The sequence below is a fragment of the Mizuhopecten yessoensis genome, unplaced genomic scaffold, assembly GCF_002113885.1.
Source record: "Mizuhopecten yessoensis strain PY_sf001 unplaced genomic scaffold, ASM211388v2 scaffold10201, whole genome shotgun sequence".
Classification (NCBI taxonomy): domain Eukaryota; kingdom Metazoa; phylum Mollusca; class Bivalvia; order Pectinida; family Pectinidae; genus Mizuhopecten; species Mizuhopecten yessoensis.
Window position 1 is genome coordinate 238011 of NW_018408429.1, and position 22421 is coordinate 260431.

At 37.2% G+C, this 22421-nt stretch overlaps 2 protein-coding genes across 12 annotated transcripts in view; one reads left to right on the plus strand and one right to left on the minus strand.

Annotated features, from left to right (window-relative positions):
- The window catches only part of LOC110459729 (HBS1-like protein), a 29436-nt gene extending 20788 nt beyond the window's left edge, over window positions 1-8648 (minus strand). For 2 of the 5 annotated variants that reach the window (XM_021512125.1, XM_021512127.1), the window contains exons 1-5: window positions 7947-8065; window positions 5662-5730; window positions 5352-5516; window positions 4769-4903; window positions 3804-3857 (exon numbers count right to left, since the gene is read on the minus strand). In XM_021512125.1, coding sequence (XP_021367800.1) covers window positions 3804-3857; window positions 4769-4903; window positions 5352-5516; window positions 5662-5730; window positions 7947-7989 — 466 coding nt within the window. In that variant the 5' untranslated portion in view covers window positions 7990-8065. Of the gene's footprint in view, window positions 1-134; window positions 3411-3803; window positions 3858-4768; window positions 4904-5351; window positions 5517-5661; window positions 5731-7946; window positions 8066-8558 lie in introns of those variants that run through there. The other 3 variants (XR_002463922.1, XM_021512128.1, XM_021512126.1) reach the window with 3 other exon arrangements.
- Window positions 8260-22220, plus strand: LOC110459730 (inosine triphosphate pyrophosphatase-like). Of its 7 annotated transcripts, XR_002463923.1 has the most exons (6): window positions 11362-13025; window positions 13682-13846; window positions 14410-14544; window positions 17131-17323; window positions 18460-20833; window positions 21963-22220. XR_002463923.1 is itself a non-coding variant. In XM_021512131.1 (5 exons), the coding sequence occupies exons 2-5, from the start codon at window positions 13700-13702 to the stop codon at window positions 18774-18776; spliced, it is 792 nt and encodes a 263-aa protein (XP_021367806.1). In that variant the 5' UTR covers window positions 8260-8347; window positions 13682-13699; the 3' UTR covers window positions 18777-20919. The 7 variants fall into 7 exon arrangements, 6 of the variants coding, with proteins under 6 accessions (XP_021367806.1, XP_021367810.1, XP_021367807.1 ...); XM_021512131.1 differs by lacking the exons at window positions 11362-13025; window positions 21963-22220 and adding an exon at window positions 8260-8347 and having other exon boundaries at window positions 18460-20919; XM_021512135.1 differs by lacking the exons at window positions 11362-13025; window positions 21963-22220 and adding an exon at window positions 8269-8347 and having other exon boundaries at window positions 13685-13846; window positions 18460-20919.
- Window positions 22221-22421: the final 201 nt, after the last annotated feature.

The window sequence follows — 22421 nt, forward strand, 5'->3', positions numbered from 1 at the left end:
TTTTTGTTGACCTTTGTCCATGGAAGGTCCCTGCAAAATTTCATTGAAATTGGTTCAGGGGTTTTGGAGAAGAAGTCGAAAATGTAAATTGTTTACGGACGCACAACGGACGACGACGGACGACGACGGACAAAAGGCGATCGCAATAGGTCACTTGAGACTTTGTCTCAGGTGACCTAAAAATTCACATACTTTTCATTTCCAAATACTGATGTACTGAATCCTGAGTATTTATCAGTCAGTCCAGCTTGGTCATTTCAAGTTTGTGCATGTTTTTCTTAGGAAAAGATGATATAAGTGTATCACTTTCAACATCATTTATAAATGTTTTTAATGTAATGACATGTTGATTAATACATCAAATCGAACAGAGAACAATAGTTTAAGTTTACAAAAAAGGCACTTAGGTTGCATGCATAGACAAAATTGCTGAAGCAAAGTGTAAAACAATTCAACCAATATTAACATGTAAACCAACACTTTATAACTTTCTGTGGCATTTAATGGATTGTATTTTACTGTACATATACCCAGTAAAGCCATATAGCTGAAGGTTGGAAGTAAATTGTGGATTTGCTTCTAAAATTTGCTGTTGCTTAAAATCATTTTTGTTATCGATAACTGTCCATTATTAGGCCAGTAGTGTCTATTATAAAAAATAATAATGGACAGTTACGGCTTAATAATGATAATTATGTCCCCAGGGGATCGGGGTTGGTCTGGACCTCCAGGACAATCCTGATAGCATGAATGTCTCCACCTCTTCATGTCTATGTGTCACTAGGATCCCCCCATCAGGCCCTGCTCATCTTCCCCCAGGAGGTCCACACTCTTCGCTTATAATTATACAAAATTGAGTCCCTCGTGCCAAAGCATGCTCTTGACCAAATTTGGTTAAAATCCCTTCAATGTTACAGAAAGAGAAGAATTTAAAAGAGAAATCTCATTTTCCCCAATCTAAACATTTATTACTAAGTCCCCAATATTGGCCCTCCTCCCCCAGGAGGCTACACTCTCTGTTTATACAAAATTGAGTCCCCTTTGCCCAAGGATGTTCCAGACCAAAATCCACAGAGCCATTCAGGACTAGTAGTGTTTTAAATGAGAAGTTGGTGGACGATTGACAACTGAACAGACGCTGCACCGTGACATAAGATCACCAGTCCTTTGGATGACAAATAAAAGGTGATCGCAATAGATCAGTTGAGCCTTCTTTAGCATGCTTTGTATGTACACTATGTATCTATATAAACAGCCTTACAATATATACATTATCTAATAGACACAGTTTATCATACAAAGTTTACATTGAATAACTAAACGGTAACAAATGATCACTATAAAAAAATTCAAGTAATTGCAAGCAAAACTAATTTTTTCAGTGTTGTCTATGAACTAAATACAATTTGTACTTAAATGTCAACTAGCAGGTAAAATAATGTGATTTTATAGTGAAGTACAAAAGGAAACCAAAGCTATGTATACAGTAAGTACACTAAACCTTGTACATAAGTACACTAAACCTTGTACATAAGTGCACTAAACCTTGTACATAAGTGCACTAAACCTTGTACATAAGTACACTAAACCTTGTACATAAGTACACTAAACCTTTTTGTACATAAGTGCACTAAACCTTGTACATAAGTGCACTAAACCTTGTACATAAGTACACTATCATGACATCATCACACTAACAACTACAAGTGCTTCTGTACACATTAATGACACACTTACATTAAGCCGTGTCATTTTATAGGACAAGTATTCATTCATTTGTTAAGAGTAAATAACAACAACAGAATTATTTACATCATGCTAAATACAACAGTTAACATTTGGAAAAATCTCAGTTTATCTTCCACTTCGTGTGAAAGCTAAGTTTTGTTTTTCCTTTATGATGTCGTCTGGAGATGGTGTTGAAAAATCAAATGACACAATATTTTTTTTTACCATGGCCAAATTTTCTTTCACTTTACACATTTGCACTCGATATGAAAACTTCCGAAATCTTAGTCGTTTTTTAGCATCAAGCTGTTTGGAACGAACAAAAGATGAAGATAAAGTCTTTGCAAGAATGGATGGTGAAACCATCCTGACCCTGTCAGTGAGATCTGTTTCATCTTCCAAAAAATAGTCAATCTTTGTAGTCATTAACTCTGAAAACTTATCACTCAAAGCTTGTTCATCATTTCTGGTATTCTTCTCCTGGACTAGGGAGACAGGTTCTGCCTTTCCAGACAACAACATGCTACTTTCTTCTACACATTGCTCGACATTTTTGGATCTACTTTGATTTGACACATCAGAAAAAGATGGAGTTTTGGCCACCCTGTTCAGCTTTGGTGCCAAGTCTCGCAGAGATTTGCAGCTTGTTGTTTGTCCTTTAAGTGGTTGTGACTTTTGACTTTTTGCCATGTCTGCAAGAGATAAACCTGACAATTGACAAACCACAGACTTTTTTGCAACAGAATTTGGCTTCAATGGATTCATGTCTGCCCCCCCTGTTGCTGCTTTGTGTTGACTTGCCAAATCAGCCAGTGATTTCCCAATCTTGCTTGAAGATTGACCTGGCTTTTGTACAGGTTTAAGTGGGCCAGACGACTTGGACGACGTAGCAAGATCACTAAGTGAAACTTTTGTGTTTGTACTTCCCAAGCTAACTTCACCTACATCCGATTGTGACCTTTGACCTGCCAAATCTACAAGCGATACTCTGGATGCATGTCCATGTATCAATGACGCATCCTTGGCACCTAGACCAGCCTTGTTGTCTGTTCCACTTTGTTTGATCAAGTCTGTGAGTGACAACCCTGCGGGCTTGTTTGACCCCGACTGGGATCCACCTGTAAATTGTGAAGATGTTAATGGCTGCCTGGCATTTTGCTGTTCACTAGCTGTAGCTCCCTCCAGTGGTGGGGTCACCCCAGTTGTCTGAGGAGAAAGCTTTCCTAGACTACTCAAGTCTTTGTTCTTCATCACCTGTTGACCTTTTACACATGGTTTTGCCAGGGAAGCCAGTCTCACTTCCTGACCTGTAGCACCTACACTGTGCTGTTTAGCCAGGTTGGATAGTGAAAATCCAGCACTTTTGGTTTGACCATGCAAGCTGACCTTGTCCTTAGGCTGTGCAGGCTGAAGTGTTCCCTTGAGACTACTATCTGATTCACCAAGTGCAGTATTTGATACAATACTGGATATAAAGGAGTCAGCCGATTCTGATGAAGTAATGTCAGTTTTATTTTGTCTCACATTATTGTGAATAGGACTATCAACTACAGGAGACTGTTTACCAAATTTTAGAATTCCTACATGTCTGTTTTGGTCGGAGAGGAAATGTGTTTTTTCTAGTGATTCAGATTCAAGTGACTCAATAAACATATTTAAATCATCATCAACATTGTCATCGCCTTACCTTACAGAAGCCAAAAGGGGAGACATTCACAGACCAGCACCAGGGGAGACAATTCATAGCAATCCCAGCAGCCAAGGACACATCCAGCAAGGATAGAGAAGAAAGGAAAGGCAACTAGTTAAGTAATTTTCAAAATAAAGGTGTGGAATATACTATAAATGACAACTAGCTACATGTGATTCACAGATCTTTTTATTACTTTTAAAATCTGAAAATTTCACACGTTATTAATAGATTTTCTTCCTCTCTTTTTTTCAGAATCAAACTATTTTCTGTATTCTAAATTCATGTTTGAGATGATCTGCTTATGTACTTCACTCATTCCTCTGGCAACAGGTTTTTTATTTGGCTTATCTACCATGACACTCGGAAGTAAAGAGGTATATACCTTGTGGTCTGTTCCGTCGACTTTGTCTTGGCTGTCTCTGGGGCTTGGGAGTTGCTGTAAAGAAAAGAAAGCAATTCCAAATAAGTATGTAATATGTAAATTGAAACTGTTAATCAAAGATAAATAAGAATTGAGTCATCATAAAAGACAGACAAATGAAAGTTACTGTATATATGGAAATGTTCACTCCTGATCATTTTTTTACGCTTTGCATCAGCTAACATCTTTTCTAGATGTTAAATTCACCATTCAAAGCATCTGGCTTTAAAGAGTCCCAATTTTTTTTTTTTTTATTTAACTGTAATTTGCATTATTGCTGTTACAATTCATATTTAGGTGTGTTCCTATTGGAGGCTTGTATCATGCAACCTTAACTCCTTGCAGTAGACCGACACACAAGCAGCACATTCGAACTGCCAATGTTGAATATTTTAGCATGAGTTTAACACAGGAAAGCCATACTCCATCTAAGAGAACTCATGATCAGTTAACCTGTATTTTGTCAGTAAAATTTCCCTATCATTGTATTTACCAATTCACTTTAAATTATCGTCTCATGCCTGAAACAACCTAAAATAAGATGTCATTTATACATGTTTATCATGTAATATGACTTTGGATTCCAACTTTTATTGCTTGTTTCTAATTAAATTGCATGTAACTTAAAGATCCCTGTACCACTGTGAAAAACTGTAACTTAGTGTTTGTAATTTGTTTTTTTCTGGCTATAGCTTTGATAAATCATTTCTGAACTTGACTTGAATAATGATAAAGATGAGATGTAAGTAACAGAATTTAATCAACTACAGTATTTTGAGTGTAAAAACATCAGCTTCTACACCGGATTCAAACCCAGAACTTAATATTGTTGTACTATCTAACAGAATGAGCTACCTGGTCAACAGAAGTGCCCTGGCCAAACTGTGCTACGAAAGTTAAGGGAGGTTACTGTATATGGTGCCTACCGTCTGTTGTAAGTAGCTCGTTGAGACTGGCCTGGAGGTCGTATTTGTTTCTGATGATGGTCTGACATAACACATGGTCCGGGGTGTTATCTCCAATTATATTGCGTATTTCTTCTAAACAAGAATTCAACTTTCCTGAAAGAATGTTTTTATAAAATGTACATATCTAAAGCAAACTCTAAAAAACTATTCTTTCATGTTCATTTCTTTTTAAGCGATGTTGAACTAGTTGTTTTTGAAACATTTGAATATGACTTTTTCTATTCATCTATTTGACATTAAGTACTTAAAGACCAATTAAAACATCATTTTACAAGTGCACTTAGTCAATATAGTAAACTTACAGACAGAAATTCATTCGACCATGTCTACATACCAGTACCAGTACATAAAAATAGTATCATTAATTCAATACCTACAAACTTCACTTTCTTCAATTTGTTTCTCTGCTGTTTGTATCATTGTTAATTAACACCCTTTTTACTTCAAACATATATTTCAATACTGAAATTATTGTATGATAGAAATGTCATAAAACCGTGCGACAACATTGTGGACAGGAACACCCATGCCCTAGTTCTACCTTGGTCTGTATCACTGAGAGTGGGTTTTTTGTACCCCTGGGAGTCATTGAGAGACTGAGGGTCTGTGTCACTGTCAAAGCCTTCCTCCTCTTCAGGAATCTTTTCATTACTCATGTAGGTAGACAAATCAAAGTCCTTCTCACGGTTGAAAGTAAACTGGGCAGCTGAAATACAACATGTTCGTATTCATATTATGTAAGACATTTGTAAAATAAAGTTAACTTTTTAATGCTTGAAATAAAGTAAATAAATTACAGTGAACAACTGACCTCAACATCTTTTCTAATTATAAATGTTAAATATGCGTACCTGTGCCCGGAGATATACAGTAATTGTCTTCCACTGAGTGTCCGAGGTAATCATCTTCATCATAGCATTCTGTAACCAAATCAACAGTAATGATAACAAAGGATATGTACATCTTCATAGGGATTACGTCAAAATGTATAATGGTTTCTGTGGATCAGAATATAAATACATAATTCTTATCATTCTGATAATTCTGAGAACAAAAATTGCAAGATTCCAATTTTGGTAAAATGTTTTTAACTTAAGTAAAACTCTCCAAGATAATGAAGAAAATTTGATAATAGGAAATAGGGCAAGACTGAAAATGCCTTATTGGCATTATAAAACTTAAACAAAAGAAAAGACTAAAACAAAGCTACAGGCTAAATATCGTTACCTAGGACTCTCAAAACGGATATTTATCACAGTGAAAATATCACCTTTTGTATTGACCAATCACTATGGCATTGTCTATTCAATTCATTCAAAGCCGTTGTTTTTCTGTTCAGATACAGATGTAGCAATAGTAGAATAAGTTGTTGTGGTACACCTTTGCTACATACATGTACACTGTAAGGTATTAATTTACCTAAACAATTTATACCATTCGTAAAAGCAAATCTTGCCAAATAATAGCAGGAAACGATAGAATTGTGTTTAGTCATTAATATATCGCTCAAAAGGTTACAGTATTATATATCCTCACTTCTTTTATAAAATAAGCATATTTCATCATTGTAGGTAGTTTTAAAATGTAATAGATTAAATAGATATTGTCTAGATCTTGACAAAAAAACATACAAAAACATCCTATTCTTAGGTACTGAAACTATACCACCTACATGTATCAAAACATCTAGAACCCACTCGCACTAAACCACATTTCATCATCGTTATAGGGTAGAAACATAAAACACTGTGATAATAGATAGATATAGAAGTTTGGTGAGGTTTTCTTAACCTCAATGTTCCATATTAGACCTATATTGTCCATGGGACATCGTGACTTACTATCCCACACTGGAATTATGCAAAGATTTATATTTACTATTTTTGTGACAGAACAATGTTAATCTTCATATGTACGCCTGCTTCTCAAATTGCACCTATACATATTATGAATGTTTAAACAATCTAATGTCTTGATTTAAAGTAAGAAATTTTAACACCTGTAAACTGGCTATATAGTTTGTTGTTTTTCTTTCTACCTGGGCTAACAAGGATCCCCAGACATCCCTGTGGAAGTTTTATTTTTATTTAAGTATCAATATTATTTGTCTTCAAAGTTTCTTCTTCTTCTTCACTGTACGGGGGCTACATCAAAGTTGACGTTTATGCCCACAGGGGTCCTATTGCAGAGGCGTGAATAAGGGGGTTATTTACAGTGATTAGTTTGGGGGGTTTTGTGCAAGGTATAGATAAAGATAAAAGCTAACGTATGTTTTTAGCGTGTGATGAGGGCTTGAAGGGCTGCATAGGGTAAGTGTGCCTTGAAGTCCTCTAGTGTTGTGCATTGTACTGCTGCTATGGGAAGGGGATTCTATTGTGTTATTGTGTGTGGAAAGAATGAATATTTGTTGGTGTCCTTTGTAGCAGATATGTGTTTGTATGCGTGAGGGTTTGCAAGCATGTCTGGTTCGAGGGTCTACGGGTGAGTATGTGAGTTGGGTTTATGGCTACTGTTTGGTGTACAAATTTTCTAGAATCATAATGGAAGTTATTTGATTTGTTTAAATTACTTTAAAATGCTTTAGCTTTATATATCCATGTAACGTAGGTGTAACCTCACTAAAATACTAACTAAAATAAGCATAAATCTCCCATATCTCCTATATTAAACAAAAAAGGAAGACTCTGACTACAAAAGAAACGTAAATGAGATAATACTTTGTTATATGCCTACAAATTGTATGCATTATTATTTCTGATTCAGTTTCAAAAATCCACTATTTTTGACCAAAATCACTAAAAAAAAATACTGATCTCATTATTTTGCAGATTGCAATCATGGCATGTGTGAAAATAGTCTTACGTGTTTTTATTTCACTAGGAAAAATAAAAGTATTACTGTAAACGGGAAATGTTAGTGTAATCAAGATGCAAGATTATATTAATATATAGGCATGATGGGCCGTTCAGTTGTGAACTAGTACTAATATCAATCTCTCGTCGACAGAAAGCCATGTTAACGCAGCTACTAGGCCTAGTGCAGTAGTGAACAACCTGCTGGAAGACCGTGATTATATAAACACAATATTAAAGCATTGGCATCACAAATCTGCATGATGGAACGACTTGAAATTTACCATCTTCATAGTTCATAGTCCGGACATTCCTATGCCGGGCCATGATTATAGGAATATTCAATAATATTAAAGCATTTTTTTCTCGTCAAAGCATTTTGCTGATGCAGGCAGCCATTGCAAGAGATGCTATATATTATTTTCGCACAAATTATTTCTTCGCTAAAATGGCATTGTTAATCAATATTTTAATAATGCGTTTTATCTTAAATAGTGACATCCTAAAATTATTGTTTAAAGGTAATAATTTTTCAAGAATACATATTTTTTTCGGAGTATCGAAACTAAATGTTGAGTAAAAAAAAATCCCCTTTCGCGTATCCGGTTCTACCGTTTCAAGCAGCTCAACCTGAGGCGAAAACATAAGCTTTATATCTTACCGACGCTGACCTCAGGAATATTTGGTACGTGCGTATCGGAGGGTCCAGAAGTAGCCTAAGCTTAATTGCTGACTTTCACAAGTTTGCATTATTTCTTTACAAAACAAGATCGATTCACATGCATATTTTATTATACGTAACGTTTAATCTGAATCGGATATAATTTAGTCGACGCGAAAAAGAATGACATATTATTGTTGTTATTGTTATTTTACAAAACTCTGAAACTGCGTACTTTTTAGTTATTCATACAGTTACGTCCAAGTTCGTTCCTAATCGCGGAATATCCCTGGGCCATCTGAACAGTTTCAACCGGAATAAGCAAATGCGACCATGACTGACTGGGGTAAAGCTTGTAACACTAGCCCGAACCCGGACTAAACGCACGAACCAGGAATATAAAGATGAGTTATATCCCAACAAAAGATTTGCTTATAAGTTTTCAAAAGATCTAATATAAATTCAGCTTTTATTTTCTAAGTGAGACACCTTGATTGATATCGTTAAAATCCCCAATAATTTATAAATCAATGACAATGTCTATTTTAAATGGATAAAAATTTGTGCGCCGCAATCTACCGTGAAATTTACAGATTTTTACATATAATCGGAAATATAGTGTCTAGTGGCATGTTAATTTAGTTCTACAGAACAAAATACACTGTTGTTTGTAATTATAATTATAATCTGCAACATTTCACTTATTCAATAACTTGTTTACAATTGCTTGCACATGTACAATACTTGAATGACTGAGAAAATAAAATCCATTGTTGATAAGCTTAAAGCCTAGTGTGTGTTAATTAACTAAAGTTAATAAGAACTAGATTTGATCAAGATCAAAACACGAGATTTCCATCAAGAAAATAATCTAAGATACATTATATGTTCTCGTACTGACGGTCGCTTTTATACGTTTACCTTCGCTTCCCTTCTTTGACCAACCTTGTACCTTATTCATACCACATACAGGGTCAATTTATTACCTAATGGTCAGCATTGGTAGAAAGCTGTTTAGTGTTTCTATCTTCCTTTCCCCTCTCCCACCCCTTAGTCGGGTGTTATGTACTTGAAGTAGTGGAGACTGACAGCTCTGTTACTCTGTGAATTGTAGACAAACTGGTCACCAAGGCTGAGTTTTCTGTTAGAGTTATTCCTTTTTGTACAGTTTGTGAAAAGTATATTTACCATTCTTTCTACAATCATCTGTGCTTGAAAGCGATATTTTATAGGTTTTACATGTTTTTTTACGTGCACCATGATTCTCTGATATTGAAACCTTACAAATATCCTAATAAGGATGTACTCTTAAAAATGTGGTGCAAAACTAACTTTTTTGAGAGAAATTGAAATTTGTATTTTTTTCATTTGACCCCTGTGACCTTGAAATTATGTCAAGGTCAACGATTTGCGTTGTCTTTGTAGCCAAGGATACGCTATGGATGTACTAAATATCAACTCTGTATGTGTCTGGATTACGGAGATGAAGCGTTTCATCTTTCAGAAGTTGCGGTTGCCCTATACTAATTCATCCGTCCGTCCGTCCGTCCGTCCGTCACAATCAAACAAGGTATCAACTGACCAAAGGTTAAGGTAACTGGGTCAATGGTCAAGGTCAAATTTTGTATCTTTTCCCTGATAAACATTTTGCTATGACATTATGAAGTAAAGTTGGTTGGAATTTTAACAAAGAGTCAACTGACTTAAGGTCAAGGTCACTGGGTCAAAGGTTAATGTCAAATTCAGTATCTTTTCACTGGGGAACATTTTGTTGTAACACTTTGAAGCAAAGTTGGTCGGAATTAAACAAGGAGTCAGTTGACCAAAGGTCAAGGTCACTTGGTCAAAGGTGAAGGTTACATTTTGTATCTTTTTACTGGTGAACATTTTGTTATGACACTTTGAAGCAATATTGGTCAGAATCAAACAAGGAGTCAATTGACGAAAGGTCAAGGTCACTGGGTCAAATGTCAAGGTCAAATGTTGTATCTTTTCCCTGATTAACATTTTGTTATGACACTTTGAAGCAATGTTGGTCAGAATTAAACAAGGAGTCATTTGACAAAGGTCAAGGCCACTTGGTCAAAGATCGAGGTCAAATTTTGTATCCTTTCACTGATGAACATTTTGTTATGACATTATGAAGCAAAGTTGGTTGGAATTTAACAAGGAGTCAACTGACTTAAGGTCAAGGTAACTGGGTCAATTTCAAGGCCTGATATTGTACTGATGAACATTTTTTGTATGTTATTATGAAGCAAAGTTGTTCAGAACTTACCACAGAGTCAACTAACCAAAGGTCAAGGTTATGGGTTCCAAAGGTTCAAGGTCAAGGTCTAGTTTTGTATTTTTCACTGATGAACAATTTGTTATGATATTGTGAAGCAAAATTGGTCGAAATTGAAGAATGAGTCAACTGATCAAAGATCAAGGTCACTGGGTTAAAGGTCAAGGTCATTTAGGTCCAAAGGTAAAAGACAAATTGGATCACTTACTTTGACCTTGGCTCTTGATGGGGAAGGTATTTAAGGTGAAATAAAACAAATCAAAGCTAATAAATGAGTATTGCACCAGTATTTACATTTCTGTTAGCCCAGCAAATATGGAAGTGGAAGGAAACAAGAATCACATCATAGTACTTGTAAAATGTATATTTTGCTTCCTTGCGATTTTTTTTTAAGTCCAAATGTCAAACGTCAAGCTCAGCTATATGGGCAGATTGCTTCTTGATGATTATGGGGGATATATTGCCACAAGACGGGGCCCTTACTGACCTGTCAGTGTTCTAGTTTCACCTACGTTGACCAAACTTGCTAAAGTTTTAATGTATCTTGGTAAGTAGGAGTGTCAAATTCTTAATTCGGGTCTCCTGCCCCACTATATAAAGCGATATGGCCCTTTGTTAATTTTTTATACCGGAGTTTTTCTATTGGCTAATAAGGGGAGACATATGTTTTTGTTCACAAAAACAAAATTCTAATTAAAATATTGAAATTATTCATTAATATATGAGGTTAAATTTGAACAAAAGTTCCCATTAAATAATTCTCTGACCTACGACCCTCTATATTGTCTTGTAGGTTACGTGTGATAGAATAGAAATAGCTGTTGAGTAATAATCTCTTAAGCAGACACTATAAAAAAGGGACGATTATAAAAGTTACAGAGTACCAGCGTAACGTGTTATATCTTCGACAGGAAAGAGGCATCAACTTCCATGCACAATTAATATAGCAATTAATTACACACAATTCCCCCCAACTTTGGGACAGGTGATGTGAAATAGTCCTGAGACTGATCGCAAGATTGTCTCTGGTAAATGTATACAGCTCCTCTGCATTTATTATCTATCCCTTTCTGCTTTTAACAAATTGTTCAGCAGCTTTTTTTTAACAATGTAAATGAAATAAAGGAATCATATATTCCATTTGGCCATGGAGAGAAACCCTTCCCAATTAATCGATCTTCTGAGTAAAATCCAATTATAGTTGGGTGATGTAGGGATCTTAAATAAGTTCTATGAGAGTTTGTTAGTTGTTTTCAGTACATGTATTTTAAGAAATGACAAAAATGCAGGAATAAACCAGAGCCAATTGGGGGGTCCAGTAGGCTTCCTGTTACCGCAGAAGCAGATAATAACATGATATCGCAAAATATAGATAAATGTACTAGTGAAAAATGAATAAAATACAACAGAAAACAAAGACTAGTACTGCACCACTTCGACTTTACAGCGATAGGTATTTAAAGTTGTTCCGAGCATGCGCAGAAATAAATACGAAATTAAGCATAAAATGATATTACAGAGGTGCAATGTGCCACATTCGTCTCGAGATCGTTTCGATTATCCATTCATTTTTATCCGCGTAGATTTTTGACGGGGGACCGGACGTAACAATTTAGACACCAAGTGTTACGTCTTCGCACAAACATCTTAATTGGGAGTTTTCTGTACAAAGTCCATTTTCTGTAAATGTTGTGATTCACTTATTTAAAAGTTAAAAACTGTTAAAACAATTTCTTGTCATGCATGGTCACATAATATATCGATACTAAAAGCACGGAATTAGATTGCTATCTAGGTCCATGCTAAAAGCTTCGAAATTCTAAACTTAAAATTTACTACCCAGTCACGGAAACGAAAAGAAATACCTGTAATCGCGACGACACCAGATGTGTATTTTTTGCTAACAGACTCGTATAACATTAAAAATAATCCAAGTAGGCCTAAAAAATGTCCATGTAGATGCAGTTCTAGTTTAAAGTGAAATAATACACCATTGATTATTCATGCATGGATATTATTGCATGAATAATCAATAAATGCATGGATATTATTGCATAGAAAACGGACGTAACAAATTAGCATCAGGCTTGATCAAGCTTTTTAAATCATCAGATTATCAAAATATTTATTCCAAATGTCTTTCTTTGAAATTATTATAGACGTTAAAAACTGCTAAACGATTTCATTGTTGAGATACTGAAATATCTTAATATGTCTGGATCGGCATCTTGGTCCGGGTCTGGGTCCGGCGTACAAGCATTACAGGTGATCTTCGATTACCTGTCTCTCCGCTAGGCAGCGCTCTTTGATACTTTCAGTTTGCGTATGAATTTCAAGTTAGTGGGGCTCAGAAAAAACGTAAACCAACCAATCCGTTTTCACATTTATTCGAACAAGAACCTTGCAGACGATCAGGTCAGGACAAAAACAAAGCCTGTAACAAAATTGTGTTATTAATAGGTCCACAGAAAATACTGCATAATCGATATCAATCCAGGTGTTTAAGAACACATGTGTTTGAAATTCTGACTGAAAATGGAGATATATCAATTGAAAAATAAGGGTATTACTATGAAAAAAGTGAACACCGGTGGTTAGTAACACTCTGTAGGAAAAAGAACAATGCCCGTTTTGCGACTAGTGTTTAAAAGAACACCGGGTGCGTTTGTTTTGCTTTATTTCCCATTTGACTTCAGTAAAAGTCAGCTGCTTACCTGTGGCTTGTATCTGGCAAGGAGATAGACTTGAAATCCTGAATCGTTCTACTGAAAACTCTATTTACACAAACACTTTATACAAAAACAAAAAATAAAAAAAAACATGAATTCTGTAGTCGATTACTCAGTACTACATTAGCCTTTTCTTTCTGTTGAGTGATTCACCAATAATAAATTATAGGTGTATTGGACAGGTGAGGCTAGTACCTGCGGTGAGTTTGCTGAAATGACCAATTAGTAGTAAGCAAAGTCAATTAACTAGAACATCACTATATACACGTTTGATTACCTTGTCCAAGAAGATGGTTCAGCATCCCAGAATTATTGTGGTTTTATATGTTTTATCTTTTTCAGAAGGTGTGCACATTCTACATGATTGCTATACTGACAAGGACATCAACCAAACTGCTGTCCCACACTGATGTATTAGTCAGGTCTTCATCTTTGAGGTTAAAACGAAGTGTTTTATCCAGCAACTTGTTGTACAAGGGAAGAGGCATTAAACATTTCCATTTATCTGTAAGTGAACTCAATTGATACACTCATTGGTGATAGTTCAAATATCAACACTCAATGATTTCCCCTATTGTCAATCTCCTACAAGTGCCCCAGTCCTCAGCCCAAACAGTCAAATCAAACCTTTGCATATGAGAAATTCATCAGCAGCTAATTCATGATCAGCACACAAGAAACAAGTTAGAAATGACTACGCAAATTAAGTTTTGCACATGAGCTTCAAGTTAGTTTATGTTAGCAAAGAAATAGCTCACCTGGATTGATATATATGTGCAATATGATTTCCTCTTGTGAATTGCAATGATTTCCTCCAGTGAAAAAGTGATTCTAACATAAATTCATGTTAGAAAATCTCTGCTCGAGTGAGAAACCTACATTATCTATTAATTAAAGGCTAAAATTAAATATTTCTCAGAAACTAACACCCACAGGATGATGCCTATATGTGTTAGTTACAACTAACTTCTGTTATATTGCAAATACATGTTGAGCGATAGAAGTTCACTGCACTTTGACCTCAGATTTCTCTTTTGCCTAATTTACAGCCTTGAACATTTTTGTTGTAGACTCGCAGTATGTCATCAGGTAACAAAAAGCACAAAATGGACGGAGACGGACAGCAGTCTATTACCTTGGTAACTGGAAACCAGAAAAAGTTGGAGGAATTTATACACATCCTGGGAAACGATTTTAAATTCAAGGTGAGAAAGTAATTAAGGTTTTAGCTCACTTGCTACAAATAGCCATGGGTCAGTGTCTATCTGCCTTCAACTTTTTTCTTTTAATGACTTCTGAAGAAGAACTGTAAGTCGTAGTGTCATGATACAGTAAAATCTGCTGTATTATTACTAACCAACACCTGTAGTCAGCAGTCATGTTTATTTCCCCCAAACAAAACTCAATACATGTATATCAATAACTGGAATTATTGTCACCTGTCTAACATGGCCAACAGCCACTAACATAAACACTCGTCATAATATTTCCCCTGTATTAAACAGCGATAAGACATTTAACAAGTATATTGTAAGTGACTGTCAAATTGTAAAGACAGTTTAGCCAGGGCTGAGGTGTCATGGCTGTATGAACATAGACACACTTATCAACACCTTATAGGTGGTCTATAATTACTGATCGGCAAGCCCTTTGAGGCAATAGATTGCCAAACATAGACATAATTGATCGTAAATGACTTAAACTAGCAAAGTAAAATAAGCATTGATGGTGGGTGGGCTTTACAAAACGCCCTTCTTAATTTGCCCATGGTGTGTTGTCCATCCCTTAAACAATTCTTGTTATCGCTATATCTCGGTACCGGTTAGAACAGGAGGGATTTTTCTCAAATTTGATATATAAGGTAAGTTCACTTTTGTCCTTAGTTGTGCATAATTACTTTTGAGACTGATCAGATAAACAAAATGGATGATAGGTGGCCATCTTCGATTTTGACAGTTAGGGTTTGTTATCCTTATTTCTTAGACAGAATGGAGGCACCTTTCTCAGATTTAGCATGCAAGTTCCCTTTGATCTGTAGTTGTGCTTGTTGAATTTGGTATGTACAATGTAGATTCATCTTTGGATGGCAGTGTGTACTGTATACTAAATGTAGTCCATGTGACCCATATTTTGACCTCACCCCAATCATTGAAGCAATGAAACTGGGGCATAAGATCTGTATCGATTCTTAGTCCCCTACTGTACTGTCAGTAATATCATATTATGTAACCTGTGTCCAGAATGGTTGAAAAAAGAGATAAAATCATAAACAGATATACTTTCTTTATAAGTGGTTGATACTGCGATAAATGTGCAGTTTGATGAGCAAAGATATGTATACCGGAAGGTATCTTAAAACTGCCTTACAACATTTGGCCTTCCTAAAGCCCCCTTTACACCGAGCTGTGACCTATAATTGTACCACCTTCAAGCGACCAAAAAAATGGCCAGAACATTCTGCCTTATTTGAGCCACGTTTGAGCAACCAATCTCCTTGGCGACCATTGTGCAACTGTTTTGAACATGTTTAAAATTTAAGGCGACCATGGCAATGTCTGAACATTCGGCCTCCTTTGAGCCTCCATCGAAGACTTGAAAAGTTTTATGGTCGCACAAGGAAGGCCCAAAGGTCGCCATCATGTGTAAAGGGGAAATTAAGAAGTAGAAAATCACCTCCATTGTGCATCCTCAAAATTCCAGGGTCTTATTCTCTTATGTTCTTGCACTCCTAGAATATATCATGATGAAATCAGAGACTCTGTATACGTACATGCAACCATGATGTTACAAAAAGACTGGTTTGATCTTTTCATGATCATCAAAAGAGTGGCGGGCAGTGTAATGGTATTGACTGGGTTTTTTTTATAAGCCCATCAAATGTGACGGGAGTATTATGGTATGGCATCGTCCGTCCGTTCGGAGTTAACTTTTGTTTGTCCAGCAATCTCCTCTTACATTTTTTCACCGATCTCTTTGAAACTTGGTATACATTATAATCATGATATGAAGTTGTGTCTCCCTTAAAAGAATATTTTGATTCGACAATTTTTTCAAAAGTTATTCCCCTTTGTTCATTTCAGTAGATGAATTTTTTTGTCCGGAGATCTCCTCCTACATTTTTCGACCGATCTCTTTGAAACTTGGTATACATTATAATCATGATATGAAGTTGTGTTTCCCTGAAACATATATTTTGATTCGACAATTTTTCCAAAAGTAATTCCCCTTTGTTCATTTCAGTATTTGAATTTTTTGTCCGGCAATCTCCTACAACATTTTTCAACGGATCTCTTTGAAACTTAAAAGAATTTGATTCGACGATTTTGCAAAAGTTATTGCCCTTTGTTCTTTTCAGTATTTTATTTTTTCTCCTACATTTTTTATGGCATGTCAGCTAACCACTCTTAGAATTATGCAGATCTTATTTCAATGTAAGAAAGTATATAACACTATATGGCATTCGACGGGTGTATATTGTTCCGCCCCGCGGTACTCTTGTTAAGTAAGGTATCAATCACATCTCTATAACCTTCAAAGGACAGGTATCAGCCTAGGGATTGGTCTGTTTTCTTTTAAGAGAATGTGAGTGAGTGGGTTTTGAGGATGTTGTGCAACTTGCACAGGACAATATGAGGTTACAGGCAGGGTGAGAAGGTGCCACATACCAGTGTCCCCTGTGGATCGGCACTTGATTGTGAAACTATATACCTCATATTTCAGTGACAATCAGTTGTTATCCTATTACTTTCCATAGCTTTTGACCTTGACCTGAACTTTACCCATGTTACCAGGTAATCAGTAAGGACATTGACCTGCCGGAGTACCAGGGAGAGCCAGAAGAGGTAGCCAGATTGAAGTGTCGCATGGCAGCCGAGCACATCCAGGGCCCAGTCCTGATCGAGGATACCAGTCTGTGCTTTAACGCTCTAGGGGGTATGCCTGGCCCCTACATTAAGTGGTTTCTAAAGAGCGTGGGACCAGAAGGTTAGTCAAACCATGTCAGAGAAAGCTCTAGGCGGTATGCCTGGCCCCTACATAAGTGGTTTCTAAAGAGTGTGGGTCCAGAAGGTTAGTCTAACCATGTCAGAGAAAGCTCTAGGGGGAATGTCTGGCCCCTACATAAGTGGTTTCTTAAGAGCGTGGGACCAGAAGGTTAGTCTAACCGTGTCAGAGAAAGCTCTAGGGGGTATGTCTGGCCCCTACATTAGTGGTTTCTAAAGAGTGTGGGACCAGAAGGTTAGTCCAACCGTGTCAGAGAAAGCTCTAGGGGGTATGCCTGGCCCCTACATAAGTGGTTTCTAAAGAGCGTGGGACCAGAAGGTTAGTCTAACCGTGTCAGAGAAAGCTCTAGGGGGTATGTCTGGCCCCTACATTAGTGGTTTCTAAAGAGTGTGGGACCAGAAGGTTCGTCTAACCATGTCAGAGAAAGCTCTAGGGGGTATGCCTAGCCCCTACATAAGTGGTTTCTAAAGAGTGTGGGCCCAGAAGGTTAGTCTAACCATGTCAGAGAAAGCTCTAGGGGGAATGTCTGGCCCCTACATAAGTGGTTTCTTAAGAGCGTGGGACCAGAAGGTTAGTCTAACCGTGTCAGAGAAAGCTCTAGGGGGTATGTCTGGCCCCTACATTAGTGGTTTCTAAAGAGTGTGGGACCAGAAGGTTAGTCAGCCCGTGTCAGAGAAAGCTCTAGGGGGTATGTCTGGCCCCTACATAAGTGGTTTCTTAAGAGCGTGGGACCAGGAGGTTGGTCAAACCATGTCAGAGAAAGCTCTAGCATCATAAAGGGTAAAAACATAGATTCTTGCGTTACTGAAACAATATACTTTTAGAAAATGTAACAAACAAAAAAAGTAAAATATTGACCAAGTTATTCTGTTGTATCATCCTTTTGCCTTTTTAGAAACTGGTTAGATTGTTTTTATTGTTTGATGTTGCTGCCGTGATGTTGTTACCCTTATTTTGACAGATAAGGTATTTCTGTACCTCAGAAAGTACTAGAGGGATATTTCTCAAATGTGATATTCAGACAGTTAAGAATCTTAATAAGTAAAAATCTTAAGTGGGGACAATAATTACTTGTTTACTGATGTATTTTGGTTGTAAAACTATTTGTACTGTTATAGGTCTACACAAGATGCTAGCAGGATTTGAAGACAAGACCGCCGATGCTATGTGTATTGTTGCCTACAGTGATGGACATAAGGACTCTGAGGTTCAGCTGTTTATTGGTAAAACAGAAGGGACAATAGTGGACCCCAGAGGTCCACGCGACTTTGGCTGGGACCCCTGTTTCCAGCCAACTGGCTTTGAACAGACCTATGCTGAACTGCCCAAATCTACCAAGAACACCATATCCCACAGATACCGAGCGGTGGACAAATTCAAATCTCATTTCATGAGCCTCGATGACCTAAACTCAGGAAAGAATACAAGTTCATGATATTTATTAAATGAAGTTGAGTAAAGTGACTTGGTATTTGTAATACAATAAGTCTACCACCAGTTACCATCGGTACTGTTGCTTTGCATTCCCTCTGTCTGTCCGTCAGTAATCCGTTCATCCACATTGTTTGTCTAAGAGAAATCATTAACACTATTTCACCTGGAATATTGGGATGGCTGATGCAGAGTCTGAGAAGTAAGTCACTGTGACCTGTGCTTTGACCTTTGATCTTAACCTTTAAATGGTATTTTTCACTGCTTGTACAAAGTTATCTAGTCGGACTCCGTATGGAATTTTTAATAGCAAAATCTATACAGATTTTCTCTCTCCTTTTCTCTTTACAAAATTTAAGTCGTATTTTAAAAGATCCTGTGGGAAAAAGTGGAAATCTTAAAGGAAAACAGGGGTGTCATATTTAAATGAACAGGGTCGGACTTTCCATAAATGGAAAATCTGCTTAAGAAATAAACACAGTTGACATTTAGTGAAAAGTACTGTATTCGGAATTCAAGGCAGCATAAGTTCTGATTCTGTACAATGGGAAACCGACTTACTTCTTCAGACGGAATCCCAGTCAATTATTATAGGACCTTTAGATATATTCTGATCATAAGACAGGAAATGCAATTGGAATTTCGTCCATACCTTAAACTGATTCAATTATCTATTAAACATTGAGCTATTACTTTAATCAGAATCCATGTTTTCCATGGGATAAACCCATTCCATAGAAATATTCAAGGACATAATGGAAATTTTCTGCAAAAACACTACATACAGATGTCTTTAATGCCCGTTGATGAAAAAAAAGGTAATTAACTCTGTCAAAATTTTCGATGTCATAATTCAATATTGGAATAAACAATTACATAAATTGACTAAAACGCAAAACTTTCAAGAAGATTGGATAAAAAGACCTGAAAGATCAGATATCCAGACAGGATAGAAATGCTGACAAAAGGATGATTACTCTTTCAAAAATCAAAATTCCAAAAGTGAAAGCACCTTGGGGTCATAACAATATAGCTGCCTACCAGTTTCTAGGAAGGTAAGATGTCCAGGAAGGTGAGATGGAAACTGGTGACATGCTAAGTAATACTAATCAATTTGACATCCTTAAACTTCATATTTTGGTGCTCTAGTTTCAGAATGTACTTAATTTCTTAAAACTGCTCTGACTAACCTATGTCACTTAACTGCCTGTCTGGCTATGTCGAAGACCCGGTGGTATTGGCAAACTAAGTGAACTTTAACTTCCTATCGTGATGGAACAATGAGCTTAAAATATGCATTACCGGAGTAACTACTCTGGAGATAGATGCTATATTGTTTTCTATTTGTAGTTCTTTCTTTTCACAAGGATGTTTTAACAGTTGAACATTTCCAACTCCCTCTTTAAGGTAACGGGACGATTGTAAGCACATGTAGTGCTGGTGTTTCAAAAGATGTCATCATGTACACATTGTTATTGTTTTTAAAGTCTATCTGAAAAGTAGGTTACCCTACTCCTGATTTGCAACCATAATTGCCCCTTATTGTCTTAGACACATTCAAAACTTGCTGCACCCTTTGACTCAGAAGTTAAGGTTCCTTCAAACGTCATACTTTTAGAACTGCCATTTTGAATTTAAACTGTTTACCGGATTTTTTTTGCCACAATTAAACTTTCGCCTTTTCCCAGACCATAGTCAGGACAGATTTATTACTACACCAAACATTAGAAAACAACACAATCAAAATAGCAATCAAATTTAAACTAGGTGAATACAAATCTCATCAGTGTAGGGCGACAGCTGGACTAAGCGAATACAAATCTCATCAGTGTAGAGCGACAGTCGGACTAGGCGAATACAAACCTCATCAGTGTAGGGCGACAGTCTGACTAGGCGAATACAAATCTCATCAGTGTAGGGGGACAGTCGGACTAGGCGAATACAAACCTCATCAGTGTAGGGCGACAGTCGGGCTAGGCGAATACAAATCTCATCTGTGTAGGGCGACAGTTGGACTAGGCAAATACAAATCTCATCAGTGTAGGGCATCAGTTGGACTAGGTGAAAGTGTCGCTGTATGTAGTATGCTATTGGGCACAAATAGTGTTCCAGGGACTAGGGGCGTTAAGGGTCATTTTCGGCCTCATCGGGGATTTGAATTAGTTGCTATATTCTCGAATTCGTAATCTGGAATAAATGAAGTACGCAAATATATCAGTGTAGGGCGACAGTCGGACTAGGCGAATACAAATTTCATCAGTGTAGGGCGAGAATGGGACTAGGCGAATACAAACTCATCAGTGTAGGGCGACAGTCGGGCTAGGCGAATACAAATCTCATCTGTGTAGGGTGACAGTCGGACTAGGCGAATACAAACCTCATCAGTGTAGGGCGACAGTCGGGCTAGGCGAATACAAATCTCATCTGTGTAGGGCGACAGTCGGACTAGGCAAAAACAAATCTCATCAGTGTAGGGCGACAGGGGGACTAGGCGAATACAAACTCATCAGTGTAGGGCGACAGTGGGACTAGGTGAATACAAATCTCATCAGTGTAGGGTGACAGTCGGACTAGGCGAATACAAACCTCATCAGTGTAGGGCGACAGTCTGACTAGGCGAATACAAATCTCATCAGTGTCGGGCGACAGTCGGACTAGGCATATACAAATCTCATCAGTGTAGGGCGATAGTTGGACTAGGCGAATACAAATCTCATCCGTGTAGGGCGACAGCTGGACTAGGCGAATACAAATCTCATCAGTGTAGGGGGACAGTCGGACTAGGCGAATACAAACCTCATCAGTGTAGGGCGACAGTCGGACTAGGCAAAAACAAACCTCATCAGTGTAGGGCGACAGTCTGACTAGGCGAATACAAATCTCATCAGTGTAGTGCGACAGCTGGACTAGGCGAATACAAATTTCATCAGTGTAGGGCGACAATGGGACTAGGCGAATACAAACTCATCAGTGTAGGGCGACAGTCGGGCTAGGCGAATACAAATCTCATCTGTGTAGGGTGACAGTCGGACTAGGCGAATACAAACCTCATCAGTGTAGGGCGACAGTCTGACTAGGCGAATACAAATCTCATCAGTGTAGAGCGACAGTCGGACTAGGCGAATACAAACCTCATCAGTGTAGGGCGACAGTCGGACTAGGCGAATACAAATCTCATCAGTTTGACTAGGTGAAAGTGTCCCTGTATGTAGTATGCTATTGGGCACAAATAGTGTTCCAGGGACTAGGGGCGTTAAGGGTCATTTTCGGCCTCATCGGGGATTTGAATTAGTTGCTATATTCGCGAATTCGTAATCTGGAATAAATGAAGTACGCAAATATGAAATTTCAAATTTATTCGACAACTGGTTTAGGAGATATGGCATTACAAACAGAGACATGTGATAAACCGGCGTTTTCATAATAAAATGTGTGAATATCGTCTGTTATGTGCTATTTGGTTGAAAATTTGCCATTTTGAAGGAAATTAACTTAACACTCTTAAAGTTTTGAAAGATTCTGCATTCAACAAACAAATAAATATTTGACATGCTTTAACATTGTCGTACCAGTGTTCATTCGTTAGAAGGATATTGTGTTTGTCACATGCAGAGCCTTTCAACTCTGTATGCCAACTGTCCAAAAACAA